Source organism: Actinia tenebrosa, unplaced genomic scaffold, assembly GCF_029948245.1.
Source record: "Actinia tenebrosa isolate PJP-AT-01 unplaced genomic scaffold, QUT_ActTen_1.0 PGA_scaffold13__45_contigs__length_12533684, whole genome shotgun sequence".
In the NCBI taxonomy this organism is placed as follows: Eukaryota; Metazoa; Cnidaria; class Anthozoa; order Actiniaria; family Actiniidae; genus Actinia; species Actinia tenebrosa.
This window is the reverse complement of record NW_028292573.1, coordinates 6384174-6407917: the sequence shown is the minus strand read 5'-3', so window position 1 is coordinate 6407917 and position 23744 is coordinate 6384174. Positions and strand designations below refer to the sequence as shown.

The 23744-nt window shown below is 36.4% G+C and overlaps 2 protein-coding genes and 1 pseudogene across 2 annotated transcripts; 2 read left to right on the top strand and 1 right to left on the bottom strand.

Annotated features, from left to right (window-relative positions):
• Positions 1–158: 158 nt before the first annotated feature.
• On the top strand, positions 159–1470 carry LOC148911686 (uncharacterized; annotated as a pseudogene).
• Positions 1471–1857: 387 nt separating this feature from the next.
• Positions 1858–3299, top strand: LOC148911685 (transcriptional regulator QRICH1-like). The gene is made up of 3 exons (XM_089028728.1): positions 1858–2104; positions 2176–2398; positions 2517–3299. Exons 1-3 carry the CDS (start codon positions 1858–1860, stop codon positions 2821–2823), a joined length of 777 nt encoding a protein of 258 aa, XP_088884854.1. The 3' UTR covers positions 2824–3299.
• Positions 3300–21041: 17742 nt separating this feature from the next.
• LOC148911684 (uncharacterized) lies at positions 21042–23532 on the bottom strand. The gene is made up of 5 exons (XM_089028680.1): positions 23183–23532; positions 22923–23077; positions 22205–22509; positions 21504–21627; positions 21042–21173 (listed from the first exon to the last, which is right to left on the bottom strand). The coding sequence occupies exons 1-5, from the start codon at positions 23370–23372 to the stop codon at positions 21120–21122; spliced, it is 828 nt and encodes a 275-aa protein (XP_088884806.1). The 5' UTR covers positions 23373–23532; the 3' UTR covers positions 21042–21119.
• Positions 23533–23744: the final 212 nt, after the last annotated feature.

Genomic DNA, 23744 nt, shown 5'->3' with positions numbered 1-23744 from the left:
CTGCGCATGTTCAGTATGAACGAAGTACCTCATCTGCGCATGTTCAGTATGAACCAAGTTCCCCATCTCCGCAAGTTCAGTATGAGACTTAAAAAACATCGTCGCAGTCATCACAGAGTACTGTACCTGACCAGGAAGTCAGCATATGGGAAGATGAAATGGAGCTACAACAGCAGAAACGACACACCTTGAAGGAAGCGGTCAACGAGTTGAGCAGTGGTCGCATTAGTCCTGTATTATCAACGTTAAATACTTCTTGGGATGACATTACCCAACAAAAATATTTTTCAAGAAAAGCAAAGGAGATGATATCAACTGCGCTGACAACTTTCAGCCCTGGCCAAGAACACAAGTTGTGGGAGTCAATCAAACGAGGAACTTTACCTGGAATCGAACCAACTGGTAGTGCTAATAGGCTTCACTTTGATGGAACCGAAGGGTTGGTGAATGTTCTTGTGAAATCATACAACCAGGCAGCGTCATGGCAAATTAAAAGACACATTCTGTCTCTTTTTGCTAACGATTTTACAAAAACTGAACTTCAAGAATTAATACCTGTCAAAGTGGAGAATCGACCAGGCACGTATACATGGCATCGAGACAAGGAAAGGTCAGCCTGGGTCTACTTAACCTCTCTTTCGCCAAAGAATCGAACAAGCAAAGGTAGACCATTTTATAGAGTACATATCCCAACCGGGATTCTTACAAGATGTTGCTTTTGGTACCAAAACTATGAAGCTCGACTCAGGAGAAAATATTTTGATTCCGGCGGTCATCAGAATGATGATACCATCACGAATTATTTCTCAGTACAAAAGCTACTGCGCGTTCCATCAGTTCCAGCCAGCTAGTGATCGATCGCTATGGAGAATGCTTCAAGTATGTTCTGCATCCATGCAAAAGTCTCTTCAAGGACTAGACAACCTGACTGCAGAAGGGACTGAGGCTTTTGATAACGTGATGAAAGTCGTAGATTCCCTCGTGGAAAACGGAGCTGGTGAGCAATGGGGAAAAGTAGCTCTAAAACAACTGGTAGAAGGGAGAAGGTATCTAAAGGCTGACTATAAATCACATGTTAGCAGTAACGAGCACCGTAAAGACCATTGCATCAAATATGCCCTCAGCAACCCAAACGTTGTTGCTTTGTCAAGTGATTGTCAACACAACCATGATGTATTATGCGAAAGATGTGAATCCCTAAAAAGCGTTCTTCAAGATATCACTGAAAAAATCGAGGCTGTCGAGATTACATATACTGAAGAAAAGTGAGCAATCAAGAGGTTTGAAGTTGCAGAATGTATTCGTTCTATCAATGCCTGGAAATCACATTTACTGCGACTCATCAATCAAGATCAAGCAAAGCAACAAGCCCTATCCAACCTCACTGATAACGTTTGCCTAATCGTTATGGACTGGGCGAAAATGGTTATGCAATCTTGTAACGACGATTTTGAAAATCATGAGAAATAATTCAGTTTGCCGTGGACGTTGGTGTCGCAAGATGTTTGAGCTTAAGGACGAAGACTATGAATTGTTTATTACTCCACAACCTTCTTCGAGCCAAGAATTACCAATCTTTGAAGTGAATGATATAGAAAAACTGCTAAGTGGCGTTGTTGAACAGAATGAAGCGGAGGGGGAGGCTTTAGCAAAAGAAAACTTCAGTTAAGCAGTTAAGCAGTCTGTTCCGAAGTCCAGTTTGTATAAAGATGCATGGGCCATTAAAATGTTCGAAGAATGGCGTAACGAGCGAAATATGCGACTTGGTAACTCTGAGGGCTGTAATGATACAGCCAACCTGGGAGTGATATCTAAACCCTTGGAAAATATGTCGATTCAAGAATTTCGTTATTCATAATGGAAGCAAGAAAAGCTAATGGTAATAAATATCCTCCAAATACGCTCCACGGTATTATAGCTGCTATACAAGACCACATGAAACAAGAAGGGCATGTTGTGAGTTTCTTCAATGATACCGAATTGTCACAACTCAGGTCAAGTTTAGATGCTGCCATGAAGGAATCTGCCTCTGAAGGGTTAGGAAACTCGAAGAAGCAAGCGGAAATTATTACGTTAGAGGAAGAAGAAAAACTTTGGAGTGAAGGCATTTTAAGTCACTCCAACAACTGCTCGACACCATCGTTTACTTATTGGGCATTCATTTTGCTCTTCGAGGCGGTCGGGAACACAGACGATTTAGAAGAACAAATTCCCAGATAACCACTGGTTATGACAGAAAAAGTGGCTTGAAGTTTCTTGAATACCATGACATATCAAAAACGAATGCAGGCGGATTAAAAGATCGTAAGGTGAAGGGCAAAGTTACTCGAGCGTACGAAAACAAGAGAAATTCGGAAAGATGTGTGGTATGGCTATACGAGAAATATCTGAGATTGTGGTAAGAAAATGCATATGCTTAACATTTTGTTAACAATGATTTATCTCGTTTAATTATACTACGAAGTGCATATCTAGATTGATTGTTTGATTTTTATTGGTATTTTGTTCATTTGAAGCCCCGAACATAAAACTGGTGAAAGTGATGCGCTGTACTTGACTCCTCTAAAAAACCGAAAACCCGACTGTTGGTATAGTTCGGTGCCGGTAGGGCACAACAAACTGACGTCGACTGTGAAGCGATTGTGTGATGCCAGTGGTTTGTCAGGATACCGAACAAATCATTCCTTACGTGCCACGGCTGCGACCCGTATGTTTGATGTTGGTGTTGATGAACAGCTAATTGGCGAAAAGACTGGCAAGTTGGGCAATACCTGTTGCATTCCAACGTGTTTCTTAGATATTAGTTTCATTTGTTTGTACTAGAAAGAGCTACATCAAGCCCTTCAAGATTTTATGAAGCCGTGAAACAAATCGTATTATTCGAAGCGTAATAGCCATAAATATAAAAAAGAAAACAATGGAATGGAATGAGCGAGAAATGAAACTTTTTTCCACTAAGATGCATTTCAAAGTTTTGTGATGTTATTTATGAGCATGTTAGCTAACGAAATGAACGTTTGCTAAGTTTGAAATTTAATTTGATTTAGGTCATCGTAGTAGTGCCGTACGAGCATACAAACGCACTTCTACGAATCAAGAAGTAATGGTGTCCCGTATCTTGTATGGCTGTGCGGAGGAGAAAACAAAGAAGGCCAAGATGGAAGATCAGAAGCAAGAAGTTCTGAAGTCTCAATCAGATGAGCTGAAGCTGAGACGTTTGGATGAGATCAAAGGGAAGTCCAATATTAACATAATTTTTTTCTGATCAGAGTGCAAGACTACAAAATTAAAAAACCTTGATGAAGTGTTGTTAATTACCAAGTAATTTTTTGTTGTTTAAGTTGATTATAACTATTTGCATATTGTTATTGTTTTCTTTTTTCTTTTTTTTTTTCCAGTTTCGCGATAACAGCGGAACTGAATTCAAAACCCGGGACATGTCTTGAATTTCAAATTCAAAACCTGGCCCGGGTTTTGAATTCAACCCCGCTCTCCCCTGCTGATAATCAAAGCAGCCCCCGGCTTTAAGAATGTAGGTCTTACTCTGGGTTTCAAAACCTACATAAAACAATAGAATTGGGCGTGCCTGGTTATTAAGCAAAGTTCAAGTCCGGGTCAAAATTTAAAACCGCATCGTATTTGGCTCAAAACCTCAAGACCTCTCGATCATATGATAAATTTCACAAACAAATTATTAAAACTTGCAGAGATAACGGAGTATTGACTTTTGAGAGGTTGAAGTTTAGCCTTAGATTTTGGCATCGCAAAGGCCGATCACGATCGAAAACCGAGGGGGGTGGTCTTACTAGGGGAAAAAAAGCTCAACGAAACTTTAACTACCATGGTTCGTCATCTAATCGGATAGTCTTTTATTGCTGATCATTTGGTGCAAATCGGCCTACCCCGATCTTTTGCCCCTGCCCGGTTTTCTCTGACAATCACTTTTAAAAAGAATTGTGCCTTTCGATGTTTTAAATCTAATTTTCTATCTTTCTCTTTAATTAAATTAATTTTACATTTTAACAAAGCTGTCCACACCATACAACTTGATAAAATTTATCTTTGTTTTTTTAACTTAAGCTTATAATTCAACAAATTTTTTCGCATCCCCCCCTCTCCCCCCCCCCCCCCCCCCCCCCCAAAAAAAACACTAAACAGGCCGAGTCTATTTGAAGATCTTACTTACATTTTTAAAGCAAATCCAATTCTGTTATCTGTTGATATCATAAGTTCAACCGACAAATTTCAAAGAAGCCTTTGTTCATTCAACTCGATTTTTTCTCCAATGTTTTTGAAGTCGTATAAATGCATTTTACAAGCAATCAAAAACATAAGCAGCAGCTTTCCCTTAAAAGTAATTATCCTAGTACTTTTGTCCAGTTTTTCTTCTTGATTTGGTCCATCGAACTATCTTTACTTTAAGCTTCATTTCTTTAGAAAAGTAAACGTCAAGTTCCTCATCACAGCCATATAAACAATCTTCACCAAGCTTTTGTTTTCGTGAATCCATCTCGTCTGTTATAATTTGCATATACACATAAAATACATAACAAACCACGACAGTATTTTTCTCTGGTCTTCCCAGTATTATTTAAATCATTTCTTTGCCATATGAAGAACATTTTTTCACTTGCAAAGCTAAAAAAACGACTGAGGACGTTCACAAATCTGCTCGAAATCGTTGACAATTATGCTTTATAAGCCTTTTTGTGATTGATCAGTTTTGTAAACTCGTAGTGTAAGGAGAATTTGTGCTTTCATACGAAAGATATTACACTATTTTTCGCTATTTTAAAAGCTTGTTATTTTAAAAAAACGTTTTTAGAACAGTTTTCCATGTTAGATACTCTGATGATAGTATCTAACATGAGAAACTGTTTTAAAATTGTTAAATATCAACATTTAGAAACATTTTGTATTTCTAAGAGCACAGAAGCTACAAAATAGTTTGTCCTTGTTTGTTTTGTGGAAAATAACTATGTATTACTGTAGAATGATTGACTAGCCTTCATTCGTGCAATCATATAGCCTGCAAATAACTATTATCTTATGAATCTTAATTTTTTTCTAGTCACATCCGGTGGCGCAAGTTTTGCTCCAAATGCCCGCGCGTAGGCTTCCATTAAATGTTGATTATCTCAAAAACAAGCTGGGAACACCCCATTTTTCTTTCCAGATTTGGAATCAGCATTAGATTTCAATTCGGAATATAAAAGTTTTAAAAAAGGTTTAAATCATTTTTCAAAAGTAGGCAAACACCCTAACAAATCGACATAAGTTTTTTATGTGTCTGTCCTCTTATTTGACGATAAATTACGTCATCACATTGTCAAAGTAGTGTGGATCCACGAGGCGTAGTCGACTTTTCACAATAACAAAAACGATAAAAACTTCTCATTTTCACTGATCAATACAATTAAAGGAAAGGGCGCACGCTCGTTGACGTAAGCTTTATCTGTCTGACCTCTTATTAATGATAAAAAATAACCAATCATCGCTCGAGAAATAGGTAAGTTATTGTAAAAAAGTTTATAATAATTTTTTGTATTAATATTTTTGCTTTGATTTGACCAAAACATATAGTTTACGGACACGGCTAAAAAACCGCTGATTGGCTAATTTAAATCTCAACTGAGAGTGCGCAATATGGTTTACCGCTGAATTTATCGCAGGCGCCCTGACAAAATGGCGGACGGGGAAAGGATTCCTGTCGAGTATTTTTCCTTCCGAAAATCGCAGTTTTTATCTCAAACACCTTGATCATATGCCGTAGTTTATCAAGAAAACGATACAGACGAGTAACACGATGCCCGGTAGATGGTAAATTGTCAAGTTTTCAGTCTAATTCGGACAAAAACAAGTCATCGAGTAAGCTTACTTTGATAAAAAGACAGAGAAGGAATATAATTATTGTTTTCTTGTTCCAAGTCTATTTCAAGATTCTGAACTTGAAAAGCTCATCAATTGTCAAGATAATCAAGTAAATATAGTCATGGATACTGTAAATTTTGAAATTCGTAATAAAAGTTATAGGTGAACATGCTTTTACCCCGATTATGATGTAAAATACCTTACATATAAATGCTGGTACTCGCAAATTTTCGACAAATTTCAATAACGTGAGGTATAATCATAGATATGCCTTCGCTTGGGGATTTCCCAAACAAAAAACACAATGAAAAGCAAAAAAAAGCAACAACAACAATAACAATAAATTATTCAAACAGTTTCATAAGTTTCACGACGATTTTGAATACAGACTGAAGTTGCTGTTAAAAGGCTAGTTTAATCACCTCCTGGTTTACAATTAAATATTTTCATCACTATTAAAAGGAATTAAATGCAAATTAGAGTCTATAATAGGATATCTCCATTCATATTACTTTCATTTCAGTTCAATAAGTTCATATATTATAAATGAAAAGAAAAAAACAACCCCATAATATTATAATATACTGATAATGTCTAGTGTGGATTTAAACTCCTTTGATTAAAAAGGGAAAATGTTTTGTTTAGTGCTATAGCTGTAAAGTGGGAGTAAGGTTGTGTATAACTGTGAGCTGTTGTATAGTTTGGTTCAGGTATTGTTTTCTTTAAAAATCTTAATACAGGTGAATACCAAAACCAAAACAATGTCAAACAATGTTAAACAATGTCAAAAATGACTTTTTTCTCAATTTCTAGCTTTTCAAGGTTTTTTCAGTTGTATCCCAAACCTGCTATTGGCATAGTAATGTATTTCTCTATATAAGCACTTTGCAGCATTGAAAATAGAAAAGTCTTTCTGAAATTTTTGTGTAAAGTCATTATGTGTAAAGGCCTTCACTATTTTGACTGCAATGGCCTTGCCATGTGAATTGTCCTCAGTGTTTATTTTACAAAAGTAAAGAGCCAAAGAAGATAGATTTTCCATCTACCATGCATTTACAAATGTATATATATATAGTTTAAAAGGTATACTGTTGAGAAGACCATATAGAAAATAGAAAAAATATATATAGAAAAATTCCTGAACTCAGTTGGACAATTCTGAGGTTTTTCATGAAAATGTTCACTTGCAAAAAACCAATTATATATATTCATGGTAGCAGCTAGATATTTATTCTTTACAATGCTTCATAAGTATACCTTATGTATTAATCTTAAAATTCCATTGTTTTGGTACACAAGATCAGTAGATTAGATGTTTCTTGGGAGTGTGGTTATATCCTAGTCAAATTAAAAATTTAAAACTTAAAAAAATTTAAAACTTTAAAATGGAAGTATACTTTGTGTGACTCTAAGTCAATGTTATTTGTTTTCAGTTCCAGGTTTTATTTCTTGAAACAGCTCATATATTGACTATATATTAAGCTCTTTTGGAATAGATCATTGGTTAACTACAGAAGTGATATATAATTGTGTTTCATTTATTATATTTGTCAGAATGATGATATCATTTGGAATAAATAGAAAAAAGAGTTACAGTCACCTTTCACAATGCATTAATCAGTTTTGATTGCATAAAGTATTACAGTTTACGAGAGGCTAAAAAAGGAGACTTTCTTTTCTTAAAAAAGGTTTACTTTCAAAACAAAACAAACAAAAATAAATAAAATAAAATAAAGCTCTAACTAGTCCTAGACCTAAATCTGAAATGCTCCTAATGAGTGATAAGAATGTGAGCATGAGTGCTCTTTGTACTAACTGAAATTTTTTTTGAAATATTTTTAAAATATAACAAGGAATTTAGAGGTTTATCCCATTGTACGTGTATAAATTATTGACAAACTTTAATTTTATGCTTGTTCTGATTCCATAGCATCATCTTCTGTCTTACCAATAATGCAGAATAGATTAATGCTAATAGTAGAAATATCCAGTAACCACCTTTGTGGCATGATTACTATTTAAGATAATTTTATATAAAAAAAGGCTAAACTAATTAAGTGATCGACTTGTTTTGTATTCATGTTATGAAAATAAGTAAATTCGAAAAAAAATATTTATTGAATAGGTCATTTTGGAAGCACCAAGACATTTTTTATTTATTTACCTTCTGAAGTGAAACCTAGCTGTGTTTACTATTATTTTATATATGAAAAATTAAAACACTCGAAACTTAAAAATAAAAAAGTTATCTCAACAAAAAGCAATTGTCAGTTTCGATATTTAGTAGAAGAAACAATAACAAACATTTTCACAAAGCTAGAAGTTTAAGTTTGTTGATCTATAATTAAGCTTAAATAAGGAAATATTGTGGCGGAAAATATTCGGAGGCAATAAGATTACAACTTATTACTTGGAAACATCTTTATTGAAATAATTCCATTTGTATCATAAATTTGATTTAACGTATAGCAAATCTTGTCATATTTGAAAGGTTAGAATGGCAATGATGGACTATTGATCGTACGAAGAATTTTCCCTCGAATGCCCCATGTATCTCGTTGAAGGCTTCGTGCACAAGAAAGGAAAAAATGCAAATTGTTTAGGTGCTCAACCTTGGATTCAAATGCTCATTTGATATGTTATAGAATGACAAATAATGAACCAAATACTACAGTCTTGAGCTTAAGTATGTTATCCTGACCTTAAGCCAGCTCAAAAAGCGAAGGTAATTTGAATCCACAATTTACAAGAATATGAATTTTGTTGCTCCAAAACAGCATCGTTTACCATGATGATCAATGAGTCAATATTCTTTCAAAGACCATGGACATGTTCAATAGGGTCTACAGATTTATCTGCTTGCTCTCGATTTCCAATCAAAGTGAAATATCATGGGAAATAGTCATGGGAAATAAAAGCATTTTGAAGCACGGGAAACACTCTTGCGTCCGCCATCTTGTTTTCAGGAATTTTGGCGCATGCGCAGCGGTTTTTTAGCCGTGTCTAGTTTACGAGTATTAAAAAGGTCCTTTCAGATGATGTAAAAAAGTTTTCTTTCTGTGCATTTGCAAGTAGTTTCGCTTTGAAATCAATTACTTACAGACGGACGAAAGTGACCTATTCAAGCCATAAAATATTAATTAGATTTGATAACGACAAAATTTAATGTATAGAATATAAGACAGAGAATCCAAGTTTAGTAAAAGCTCTCTTACGTCAACTGCTCCCACAGAGTTTGAAACGAGGATAGCACATCCCGCCTCTTTGAGATAAAGATCGCTTAAGAGTGGATGTCAGCAAAAATCGAACAAAATCGAAATTTCGTGACAACAGTCAGAATTTAGATTTCGCTCATATTTACAAGTTTGGTAGGGCTATAGGTCCTATGAATCGTGGTATAATTGGTTTGCTTAAATTCTTCTTATTTTTTGAGAAAATCGAAAAGAACGATTTTTCGCTTCAACGCCCATATTTTGGCGATATGTTGCCTAACTTTCAAGACTTCGCGTTGGATTAGAATACAAAATAACATCGTAAAACTCCATATATTATTCGAATATTTCTTTAGAGTATCTCCCATCCAAGTTTGAAGGTTTTTAACATAATTGTTTCGATAGAATAATATATTTTCGCTGACCTCCTCGATGACCTTACGAAAAGTATTGCAACTTCAAAAATTCATTTCACCCGGTACTACGCAAAATTATGCAATAAAATTCAGGATTTGTGAAGACACAATGCTGTTCTTGGTGCTAGTATAAATATTTTTTGGGGTATTTCTGACTGAGCGAAATACGAGCAACTTGTATTTGAAGATTTTTTTACCAAATTTGCATAGTCGGCAAAATCAAAAGAATTAGGTTTTATGAATAAGTTTGCTCTTTTTCCTTAAACATTTTATTAAACTATCAAACGAAGTTGGGAAGTTAAATTAAACAGATTTATTAGCTTTAAAAGACATATCCTTTAAGATTTCTTAAAATTTTAAAGTTGTTTTTCTTTGCAAATCAAGCCTATAATGAGAGTAGTCGAGTGATGCGTTCCGGCGACTTTGTTACATCATTTTTTGTTAATATATTCAACCAAGAGAAAATGAACTAAGAGAAGGAATCCCCCCATATAGCCTTGTAACCATCATGTGCACAGTTTGATGCTATTTTTAAACCATTTGTTTTTCTGCACGCGCATTTACTGCGCGCGCCCTACGCTGTTTGCTTACGTTTTTGGGGTTTTTTCGTTATTTCGACTGAATATGAATGTGCACGTCGAAAGCTTGGCAAATACGACAGGAAATCGAAGTCGTAATTTGTTCAACTTTCTTGAATATTTTTACATTTATTTTCCAAAGTTTTCGACCTACATCATCATGTTGAGGCAAATTTGAACATTTGAACATAAGAAAAGCACCAGAAAACGTTAGCAAACAGCGTAGAGCGCGCGCGCACTATGCGCGTGCAGAAAATCAAACTATCAAATAAATGGTAATGATAAAAAGGTAAATTCTACACCGTGAAAAAGATGAAAAAACTTACTGACGTTTTGGACGCTAGTCCTTCGTCGGAGAACTAGCGTCCGAAACGTCAGTACGTTTTTTCATCTTTTTCACGGTGTAGAATTTACCTTTTTATCATTTCTGTTTCATTAGAAACACCGACGCATCTCACACCAGTTTTTAGCTAGTCACATCTTCTTATCAAATAAATGATATCATTGGATGATACTTTTAGAATAGATTCTAAAAATAGCTTTAAAGTGTATGTATGTATGTATGTAATTATTCTCGTGTGTGTGTGCATGTGTGAGTGGGTTCATGTGTGAGTGTTTGAATGGCGAAGCTAAATAAATATATAAATTCAAAACAAAAAATGAAATAAACAATCTGACAGTGAAATCGACAAGTAAAATGTAGTAATTATAAATCAAACAGTTGATACGGCCGGGTGCATGTAGTTGTATGGTTAAATGTTTAGCGAATGGAAGTCAACTGCTCTTTTCAAGCCATTGTTGGTGGTCGTTGTGGATGCAAACGGACAGATAACGAGAAAAATAGATGCGAGGATAGAGGAGAGAAAATCATAGTTCCATTACTTTCTTGTGACAAGGATATCGCAACGCACAAGTCTCTGTTTGCTTTCACCGAGGCTGTTAACGAAGTCGACTTGATTCTTTGCCGTGCAGCGATATTTTCTCACCCAAAGGACATCCACACCTTGACCATATGCGCTTATCATAGATACAATCTTGGATTGGGATGGGCAAGAGGCTCAAAAACAAGATGTCGAGTTCCTGCTTTCTTGTCAAACCACGGCAAGTCCAGAGCCAAATGGCCGAAATGCGAAAGAGGAAATAGTAAAGATCAATCTCAAATTATATTGAAGAAAACAGGAATTTATATTTCAGTCGGATAAGGTAATTGTTTGTTTCAGTTTTTCATGAATTAAATTTTTCACAGTCAATCGGTTTTATTCAGTACTTTCATTCTTTGAATGTTAGGTATCTGCATTAAGCTCTATGACATGGACCACATGGATACACAAACTTTGCTACGTCTGCAAGCGGACGCCGGCAATCTTACAGCAAAAATGGAAACTCTCAGCTTGGTAAATATCTATCCTCTTTAAAAGTATTTGCAGCCAAGACCCTTTTTTGAATAGATCACGCTCAGAGCCCCCTGTCCTACATTGATAAGCACCTTCCTGGACAACTGATTCTTATCTGCTTTGATAAACATGCAATTGATTGCTCACTATATACATACACCTTTTAATAGCAACAATCCCGAATCCCGAAAACTCCTGTGTGTAAACATTTAAAATGCGGCGCGCATTATTTGAATATATCAAATTATCCAGACGACGCAAAATTTCCTATAGAACCCAAAGAGCGTGGTCGATTTTGAAGCAATAATAGGCACGATATACTTTCATGAATAAGTTTCGAAATACGTTCTTTTCATTATCGAATTATTTCCCCCCATTTTAATGAAGGAAGAGAATAAAGACGGATGAGAAATAGATGAAGAAGTGACGTTCAAACCAAACCCAGATGAGTCCTTTACGACAACAGGAGACATTAGATACACCATATAGTGAAAAATCAAAGAGCTTGTGTGTATGCTTTGAATTAGAAGACCAGTCCTTTGACATGCATCCTGCACCTGTGGAAAAATTCAACGCATATCTAGCATCAAGAGACATGAGTCCGGTCCGACACACACTTACAGTCCCATGGGAGGAGTCATCAGAAAGCACAAAACGCTATTATATTCGTAAGGGACGAGAAGTAGTTCATACCTGTCTAGAGGAAATCGTACCTGGAGAGTCCACTGCTCTACTTGATCGTTTGGTTAAAGAAAAGCGCAAGAGTACAACTGATTACTCTTTAGTTGAAGCTCTTTGTGGTTGTTATCATAATAGCAGCCATTGGAGTACAAGAAGACAAATTTTATCCATCATAGCAGACAAAATGAGCTTCAAGGAATTGAAAGAGTGGATACCTGATCTCACTAGGTACCGATTCAGCATAGCGCGTCATCACACACCACTGCATGGAAGGGGCTCTGTATTGCCGAGAGTAAAAAATACCCGCATGTATGTCGACCCCGGGAAATTAGAACATTTTATCACCAGCACGCATATCGTACAAGACTTGCCTTTCGGCGAAAAAAAAATCCTCAAGCTATCTTCACGCGAGCAGATAAGAATCCCAAGCGTTGTACGCATCTTAATCCCCGAGAAAATAGTTCGTCAGTACCAAGGATACTGTAAAGACACTGGTTTTGAACTAGCTTGTAGAAGCACATTGTGCAGAATTCTTAGCGTTTGTTCCGCGTCGGTGAGAAAATCGCTTCAAGGACTAGACTATTTCTCAGCCACTGGAGCCACAGCCTTCGACGACCTTGAGGATGTAGTAGACAAGCTTGGTGATGAATATGGCCGAAGGCTCAAGAGGGCAAAAGAGATCACTGAGAAGCTGAAAAAGGCAAAACGCTATTTGAAGGGAGATTTTAAGGTAACGTCATAAAACATACCAAATAAAGTTTGCTCATGAAACATAGACAGCATCGCTGTTTAGAGATGTCTTGGACGGAAGGCTGAACGATCATCGAAGGAGTTCAATGTCAAAGCAGCTCAATTTGGAGGAGAAAACAAAAGAATCTCCATCTCATGAGAATAAGAAAGCTATTGTTTTGTCCTCCAAAGAATTGAGCTGCATTCCGATGTGCTGCAAGGGGTCTAAGATATAGGAAACCTTAGATATGAATGCCGTCATACAGATATTCAATAATATCAGTACGTTTTTCTCTATGGCAGGTACACGTGTCCACGATCTCAAAGGTTGCAGATCACTGCAGTGCGTATGCTCTAAGTGATCCATCTGATACAGACTACCAAAAAACATGTGATCATGAACATACAACCAAGTGTGACAGGTGTGGCATTTTCCCTTGTGCTATACGTGAGATACGTTCTGTCCTCAAGGATGTGAAGTGCTCTATAGAAGAAAGAGAGGGAATGGAATATATCATCAGTCAATCAGTTAAGAACACAGAAAGATGGAAAGCCCATCTTCTCAGATCTATTAACCAAGACTCGGGTAGACATGAAGTCTTAGAAAGCATGGATGAGAATTCCGTCCTTTTGATTTCTGATTGGGCCATGAAGTACTTGCCAAGAAAATACAGGGAAATCCAGAGAGTCTGGTTTGGAAAGCGAGGCATTCCCTGGCACATCACTGTTGCCATCAGGAAATGTAGTAACAGTAACATTCAAATGTTAACCTTTTATGCATATTTTCGAAAAATGCACTCAAGATGGTCCAGCAGTTGTTGCTATTTTTGATGACGTGATAAAACAGCTCAAGGCAGTTTTACCCGAACTCGAATCTGTTTACATGAAGCAAGACAATGCAGGCTGCTACCACTCTGCTTTGGCTATGCGGGCTATACATCAAATTGCTAAGAATCATGGAATCAAGCTTGCCCGTCTCGATTTCTCCGACACTCAAGGCGGAAAAGGGTCTTGCGACCGGAAGGCTGCGTCGATAAAGAGTCACATGAAAAGGTATTTGTACTGTGGCCATGATGTAGAAACTCCAGATCAAATTAAACGTGCTATGGAGTCGTCTGGTGGTATTCCAGGTTTACGGATAGCTGTATGTTTCCCACTGGCAACTGATCATGTAACGCCTTGTAAACTAGATGGTGTTAGCTACATTAACAACATTGATTACAGTGACGAAGGAATAACCGCGCGGAAAGCTTATAAAATTGGCGCAGGAAAAGTCATGAGCTGGAGTGACCTCAGTCTGCCCACCACCTTACCCCACCTGCAAAAGAAACAAAATGAAAATCCAGAAATTTCTTCTGTCTCTGTAAAACCTCGAAAAAGGTCCTCAGAAGGTTTAAGCCAAGGAATTGAAGCTGAGTCAAGTGAAGATGAAGATCAGAACATTGAACACGATATCTGTGATACTGACGGAATAATGGTAATGAAAAGTTGTTCTTTTGCCAAGAGGAGGGCCGCATAAAATCATTTCAACGATACTCCTCTTTTGAAAAACACCTGGAATGTCAACGCCACAAGTATTCTCTTGAGAACATGACCCATTATGACAAGTCTATGGCGCTCTACGCAGCAAAGCTAGAGGAAGGGACAAGCAATATTATAGCTATGGATCAAGATTTTCCACATGAGCTACCTGCGAACACTTCTGCCGTGTCTGTGCTTACGATGGGCTGGTCTTTGAAGACTACGGCTAAGAAAAAAAAGGTTAAATGAAGCACAGAGGAGATACCTGACTGATGTGTTCATAAATGGAGAAGTCACAGGTCATAAGGCGAATCCAGAAGAAGTCTCCAAGGCAATGCGGAAGGCAAAAAACCCCGACGGTAGTCGAATGTTTATAAAGATGTTTTTCTCACGCCTCAGCAAATTTCACGTTTCTTTTCACGGCAAGCTAAAAAAAAAGTTATCTGCTCTAATGAAATAGCTCACAACGATGACAACACTGAAGGAGATGAAGATGAATTAGAAAACACGAATGAGGAAGATATCCAGGAGTTAACCGATGAAGTATTTAGTGCAATAGGTCTAAAGCATCCCATCGTACATGAAGCTTTCAATATTTGTGAATTGTCTACAAATTCCAAGCTTACTGAACTTTCAATTAATATGCTCAAAGAGATGTGCACCGCCTTGGAACTAGATATGTCTCACATCGAAGTCAGACACAAGAAGCCATATCTAAAACTTATTAAAGAAGTAGTGGATAGGTGCAGTTGTTCCATAAACCAGACATAAAGAATCCTGGTGGACCATAATGCATTGCTTTGTTTACATTCGAAATAAACGTTGAATTATTACAAAAAATAACACAAATATCTTTTTCAAAACGTAAACGGCCAAAGTGAGAATAAAGTACTTGGCAAAGAAGTGCTTTTGTTGAACGAATGCATCTTCATCATGGTTGTTTTTGCCACTAGAGTATCTCAACCATTCATACTGTATCTGACATTGACCGTTGACGTTTTGACGAATATATTTGTGAAAGTTGTCTAATGACACTAACATTTCCTTCGAATGTATAGAGGATAGTTTTGCCAACCAGTACACCCGAAACAAGGTATAGCCCCTTTGAAATTCCTGGATCTGCCTCTGTTCATGTTTTTTTCTTTCATCACTTTTCGCCAAAATCTTTGCACGTTTATAAAAGCGATTTTTGGAACAAGTTTTGTTTCTGCAATTTTCACTTGAAACGCATCAATATCACTCCCGTACGTGCTAGCTTCTATTTGCAAGGAAAATTCAGTGGCAAGCGCATAAAATATCAGAAGGAAAAAGAAAATGTTGACAACAAAAAAATATGTACATGATAGTTGTAATAAACTCTAACATCTAAAAGAAGCAAACAAATTATTCGAGTTAGCAAAATTGGAGATAAAAAGAGATAAACTGTCCAGTATATTACTAATGGCAACAAAATCCAAGGAAAATGGGTTTGTGCTTGAGGTCATTACCTATCTCAATAGCAATAGGTTTTTCGTCGGTCTGATATTTCCTGCTTCAGAAAGCGGCTTATCTGCCAAAAACTGATATATAATTTCTTATGGACGATTAATTCGTCTACATTGTAAATTCGGCAAACATGGTTCTTAGAGTGTGAACGCATCAATCGACTACTCAAATTATCGGCTTGATTTGCAAAGAAAAACAACCTCGAAAATCTTAAGAAATCTAAAAGGATATGTTTTTCAAAGCTAATAAATCTGTTTAATTTAACTTCCCAACTTCGTTTGATAGTTTAATAAAATGTTTAAGGAAAAAGAGCAAACTTATTCATAAAACCTAATTCTTTTGATTTTGCCGACTATGCAAATTTGGTAAAAAAATCTTCAAATACAAGTTGCTCGTATTTCGCTCAGTCAGAAATACCCCAAAAAATATTTATACTAGCACCAAGAACAGCATTGTGTCTTCACAAATTCTGAATTTTATTGCATAATTTTGCGTAGTACCGGGTGAAATGAATTTTTGAAGTTGCAATACTTTTCGTAAGGTCATCGAGGAGGTCAGCGAAAATATATTATTCTATCGAACCAATTATGTTGAAAACCCTCAAACGTGGGTGGGAGATACTCTAAGTAATATTCGAATAATATATGGAGTTTTACGGTGTTATTTTGTATTCCAATCCAACGCGAAGCCTTGAAAGTTAGGCAACATATCGCCAAAATATGGGCGTTGAAGCGAAAAATCGTACTTTTCGATTTTCTCAAAAAATAAGAAGAATTTAAGCAAACCAATTATACCACGATTCATAGGACCTATAGCCCTACCAAACTTGTAAATGTGAGCGAAATCTAAATTCTGAACGTTGTCACGAAATGTTTGATTTTTGCTGACATCAACTCCTAACTGTTAATGCTGAATGTTAGCAAAAAATAGAGAGTCTTTCTTAAGAAAAAAATTCTTATCGTCTTGAATCATTAAAAGTCGTTTATAAAAGAGAATATATAAATATTTTTTTAAAAAAATCTGTGGCTAAATGAAATGAAGAAGAAAAAAATGTACTCTTAATGCGGTGAAAATCGAACCACGTCCACTAATTTATGGACATGACGGCGATTAAGTCCCTCTGCCCTTGGTTGTACGGATTACGCAGGATAGTGTTCTAGCCGAGGCATCAGGGGAGAGGCTAGCCGGCCCCCAGACCATATCTCTACAGCTAATCCCTTGCACTCTGCCACGCACTGGCACGTTGATTTCAAGTGGAAAATAATAGTAGTGTATTAAGCATGGAATTAGCCCCTTTTCTCGGCCCCCACTGACGTCACCAGTGGCTAGAATCCTAAGGCGGAAGTCGATCCGATTGGTCGATACGATCAGCACGAAATGACGCCTGAACGTGACGATTTTTATTTGCATCGCGCCTGAACGTGACGATTCTGATTGGTCGATACGATAATCAGGAAATGACGTGAAAGTTTATTCGCACTGCTCCTGACCCGTTCGCCGTCCTGATTGCTCTCGAACTGATAGGAAATGACGTCAATGTCATAACATTTTCATAGATTATCGAAATGGCGGGAGCGAGTGTTAAGAAAATTATCATTTTGATAGCTTCTACGCTAAAAGGCGGGAATAGAACAGTCAAGACATCGTGACTCGGCAAAAGCTATACAAATATTAGGTGTGAGATGTTTGTGCACGTGTTTTGTGTCAAATGTATGCCTATGAAGAGGGTGGAGTAGCGATTGCCCAACTCAGCATGTCTAGGCAAGTTTTATTGTTTGTAGAATGAAAAAAGTCTATAAAATTAGACGAGCTTGGTGAAGGCGTCCACTTTTCATCCGAGCAAGGTCTTCAACTTGGAAATTTCGAAATGGATCAGTTTACAAACCTACAGGATTTCAAGCAATACTATTTAAACAACGAGATCCCAAGTGATCAAATTCAAGCGGTCGTGGATCGAATGATGACTTTAATGTTTCCAGATGAGGTAGGCATTTTTTTTTTTTTTATGTGCTATCTTCTTTGTCGGTTTTTCCATAATATATTTGATTTTACTTCTCAAGCGAATGAGCTCAGTGCAAAAAAAACCCCTACATTTGAATAACTTTAATAAGTCTAAAGACACATTTTTTATTTTTACAGAACCGATCTACGACTCAGAATGGAGGTGGACAGCAAACTGACCAAACCAGCTCCTGTCAATGTTCAAAATGCCAGAAAACGTTCACGAATAAAAAGACTTTCAACCGCCACCAGCGGGAACACGACAAGGAGAAAAGCCACAAGTGTCCACACTGCCTTAAATGTTTACACCTGATTTCAAAATAGTGCGAACTCTCGGGATTTCCAGTTTCGGTCGATCTTCGGCACTCGACCGACATCACTCGACGGCTTGGTAACCAGGCACGGCTCGATGGTCGACCAGAAAGGTGAAAATGGATTCCGAAAGCTCATCTGATTGCCCAAAAAGAAACGTTCTTATTCATTTCAAAACTCGAGAGGGAAAAGCAGATGGAGAGCCCATAGCATCACTTTTCAATGAAGAGGCCTTTCAATCAATTAAATTCCTAAAATCCGAGATGAAAAAGGTACTTTACGACGTGTTGTCAATGGATCAAGACGAGGAAAAGGAAACCGTAATACTTATAGATGCACTATATTATGTTACGAAAGCAAAACGAAACTTTCCGCTTGTTTCCATCGTAAATGAAGCTGGTATAAGACAAGCGTTGAAGGAATATCCTCAAATGCAGAAAAACGGTCATCGCAGTACAGCTTTGCTTCGCTTTGCTTGTGACTGGCACAAGAAAGGTAGGAAACTTGATAATTACCTTTTCAAGCTAACAATCTATTAGGCTAGCTATTAGGCAATCTACTGGCTAGTATGGAGAAAAGAGGATTGGGGAGAGGGGGGCTAGGATTGGAAAAATATGAGACTAGTATGCAAAAGAAAAAAGTGGGAGGGCTATATTGTAGCCTACACCGTCTCCGGGGTTCCCATGTGGTATATTATTAAATAAAAAGGTTCTTGAAACGAATTCTGTTTAGTAATTTTTAATCTGAAAGGTTTTTTCTTAATAATTTATAGGAGAAGCAGTTCAAACAAGATCCTCACCAAGGAACAAGGTTGGTCAAAGCAATTGTGAATCACCAAATAAAGAAATCCCAAATTACAAGATACGAATTGAAGTACATGCTGGAGTTAACCTAACTAAAAATACTGCAGATGGACCAATTCACACTATCTATAATGTTAACTCAAAGGAAAACCTTACTGTCATCAAGAAGCTTGTAAGAGAAAAGGTACCTGGTGCATGCTTAAGAGCTGGATTCTTCTGGTTACAACCAAAAAATGTGAAGCCTCTTCACACACTTCACTCAGACAATGATTTGGAAACAGCAAAAGATGCCTACCGTGATGACATTATGGGCTTTGTTAAAGTGTTGCGCCTGGCTACTGTGGTTGAAAGTGGTAATTAAGGAAATTATTTATACACCCAATTTATTGATTCAGAAAAACAACATTAAAGTTCATTTTAATCAATTTTTTTTAGATTTTTATTTATTTATGACACAGTTTATTGAAAAAATGTCAGACAAAATTTGCACTTGTCCTTTCCCTATAATTGCACAAACAGGGTTGCCACTGACCTTGAAAAGTCAGTAAAATCAATTTTTTTTTCAAGGTCAGGGAATTGTCAGGAAATTTTACATTTGGTCATTTTTAAAAATGTGAAAATGGTCAAAAATTCAGGGAATTTTGTTTTACAAGGTGAGTGGGAACCATGTTTAATGATTATTTTATGTTTTCTTAGATGGAGAAAGAATACAAAAAACAAAGCGTTCACTTGTCCCAAGTGCATCCAATGTTGGATCTAAGTGCTCACTTGAATGTATTCCTGTTGATATTGATGGAGATGCTGAGGAATTTGATGATGAAGCATTTACCAAATTTCAAAAAACAGTTTCTGGGAGCAAAACTACACTAAAAGATAATAATGCTGAATGGAATAAAATTCACATTGAACTACGGAAAACCTTGGAGGAAAGAGGACAAATAAAGAGATTTGGAATCAAGCATATTAGTCTTTGGACAGATCTTATCCAAAAGGGAGAAGTGGCAGGCGCCAGGGAAGAGCCAGACTGGTCTAAATATAAGAATATTGTAGACATTGAGCCAATTGGAAGGAACAGTAAAGTGGTAGCAACTTCGAAAACCCCAGGCATGACTCCTGAAACGGGCATCAGTGACTTTCTTACAGCTGTGCTTATACAACAAGAAATGGAAAGAAAGTCTGACAGAAATTAACAGAACATGTTCCAGGCAATGTTGTTTCAAGCACTATCTCCAAGACCTATACCATCTGCTTCTGACAGCCCCTCAACCTCCACTACCAACACATCACTTACAAGTTCATCTAAAGGTAAGTTTAAAATAATATTAATTTAATTTATTATAGCATGTACATATATAATGTGATATATTTATATGCAAGTCATAATTTCCATACTTTTAAAGCAATCTGATGTAACTGTGTCTTTTCTTATATCAAGGCCTCATGACAAAGACTTGCAGTGAAGTGTGTGAAATCCTAGAGTTGTTAAGCCTTGGCCAGTATGCAACTACATTCTTGGAAAAAAGCATTGATGGTGCTACATTGTCATTTATCACAGATGATGTTCTTATAGAGTTAGGTATCCATAGCCCTCTTGAAAGGTCAAAAATCCTTGGCTATGTTGCAAGAGAGAAGGCAGGCTAGTTTTATATGAATACCAGTAATTTTTATTGTTTGAGCTGCTTCAAAAGAGTTTGTAAGAGAAAATGGATAATATTTATGGGATAAGAGATACCATTATAATTCAAATTACCATATTAATACAGTAAGTACATGTGATTGTAGAAACATAAAAATAACCCTTTGACTTCATTTGTTGATAATGTGGTCTAAGCAAACATTGAACATTTTAACATCTTAGGGTCAGTATGCAGTATTATAATTGCAGTTTTAATACAGTATTTACAGTATATTTTAGTTCTTACAAACTTTTTTAAAGCACAATTGTTACATTGTGAATTTTATACAGTAGTTGAGGTTGTACATGTTTAACATTTAAATGCCTATAAAAGCCAGAAAAATATATGAAGCTAGATACTGTAAAGTACAAATGATCAAGGTCTTTCAATCACCACATGTTGTGGAAGACAGCTTCATCCATTTGTTTGGGGCTATAACTTTATTCCCTATAACCACAGCCATCAAAGTAACTTTTGGCATCTTCTGAGCTTATCTATTGATAGATCACAAAGCTTGTTACACATTTCCTTAAAGTTTTTATGTTGAGTTTTTAAGGCATATTACATTTATCTACTGCATGTTGTATTACAGTATGTTTTCCACATACTGTAATATGCATTTTAAGTATTGTTGAGTTGCAATGTAACCTTAACACTGAGGAAATACATACTTTATAAATACATTCATGTTTAAATATGTATCGTACTTATACAACAATGCAACACATAAGCATAATCATTTTGCATTAATCAATGCCTTTAAAAGTTTCACTTTACTTTATACAATGTTTATTAAGTCAATCTATGTCAATCTATGTGTTTACCTGTTCTAATGCTCTTGCAAGACAATATTTTGGATTCACATATGATAGCTGTTGGTCACGTCTTAGCATTTGTTTTGCTAAACCAAACATAGGTTCCGTTGGATTATAATCAGGTGAATATGGGCTATAAGATAAATAAATCACTTATTACATTTGTATTATAATAAAAAACTTGAAAAAGCATTACAAATGTTTTTTTAATCTAATGTTTTTGCACCCAAATCTATTTAAGGCACTGCAAGTAGATGACAATTAGAAAGTCATTCATATTCATTGTTATTCCACTCTTCCTTCCCATATATTATGGTATGGGACAAAATAGTTATATGCTTTCACTTGGCATACCATGGAGAGGGTCCTGAAGGGGAAATCCTAATCCCATTTCTCAGCCCAAATTGTAATCAAATTCCAGTTCAAAACCCATAATCCCAGCATATGTTTTGCTAAAATTTCAATCCAATTCTCAAATTTGATTGTTTTTTGTTTAATAATCCCAGTTCGGGTGCATGCAATCCCATTTTCCCAGCCCAAAAAAGGCAAATCCCAGCTTCCATTTTACCCCTTCAGGACCCTCCTTGGAATACCCCATTAAACTCCCTTGCCTAAAGGTTTGTGTGTACGCATAGGAAATTACGAGTAACATGTGGGATATATTCCATGATGTGCCTCTTGAAGGCATTGTATAAATATCATATACTTACGGAAGAAACACCACTATTCCTCCTCTTTCCCTGATTATGTTTATAAAATAATCCGAGTCATGAATACGGCAGTTATCCAGGATCACCACTGATCTTTTTTCTCGAAGAGAAAAGTTTCCAATGAAAGGTGCAATCATAAACTCTATGGCAAAATTGAAATCTTGTGTGCTGAAAGCATTTTGCACTGTATGGGTTGCAACTATACCATCAACATCCATAGCTGCCAAAACACTGTAGCGATCTTTCCTAACAAAATGCCCTTCTAAGACAGGAGCATAGCCAGGGAAGAAATGACCCATTGTTCTCTGTAAAAGATCCAGAAGGTATAATAAAAAGACTGATAAAAAAATAAAGACATAAGATACTAAGTCATTTTATAATTACCTGTAATTTTCTTGTGTCCTTTGCAGACTCATCCAGGAAGAGAAGCATGTCTCTTGATAAACTTGACATAAATCTGCAATATTCCGCTCTTGTAGCTTCAGAACGTTGCATGGCAATGATTTTTAGCTGCAAAAAACAAACAAAAAAAAGATTATTTATGGATTATTTACTTATTTATTTACAAGATTATTTACCTGGGTCCCCTGGATATACAGTAGCTAACTAGTAAAATTGATCAAGGCGTGTGTATGCCTCTAATTACACCATAAATTTCTAAAAGTAATCGAAAACAAGCAAGGATTTTCTTCAAAGTTATTCAATAATTTTTATTTACCTTTTTGTATGTAAACCCTAGACGAATAATGGACCTGCAAATGGTCGAAATGCTGACGACTTTTCCAGTTAGCTCTGCCAACCAAGTTTGATATTCATCGAGATATAAATCAGGTTTTGACAAGACCATAGACTTCAATATGCCATTTTCATTGTCTGGAATGAAATTTAGAATTTACAATATTTTATTGGCTGTGTTCCCGACTATAATTTTGAAGTAAACTAACGTAAGCTTTATACGTATAATAAGCTTATACTCACATGTTAGCAGTCGGTACCTTCCTCGTCTTCCAAGTGCTTTGACATCTCGCTGCTGTTTATATAGCTTTCTTATTTTACACACGAATGTCTTGCCAACGAAAAGAGCCCTGCATGTTTCTTGAATTGTGGAGCCATAAATTATCTGATGATAGATTACCCTCCATCGCAGATCAGTTGATATGGCTTTCATGATCAGTTCCCGAGTGTGGTTTTCGTCATGACTGCCATTATTGATAGCTATGTAACCCGCCTGGTTAGCCTGGTTACCAAGCCGTCGAGTGATGTCGGTCGAGTGCCGAAGATCGACCGAAACTGAAAATCCCGAGAGTTCGCACTATTTTGAAATCAGGTGTAAAGAGAAATTCAGACATGTCAAAACATCTGAAAACCGTCCACTCGAAGCACAACACGAAGAAAGAATTCAAATGTGGGAAGTGTAATAAAACCTTCTCGGAGAAAAATACCTTCAATGGACACGTAAAGGAACACTCCAACCAAGAAAAGAAGAGAAAGCTGCCAAGCGATGATTCCACTGGTATGTTAATACTTTTTTCGCTATTTT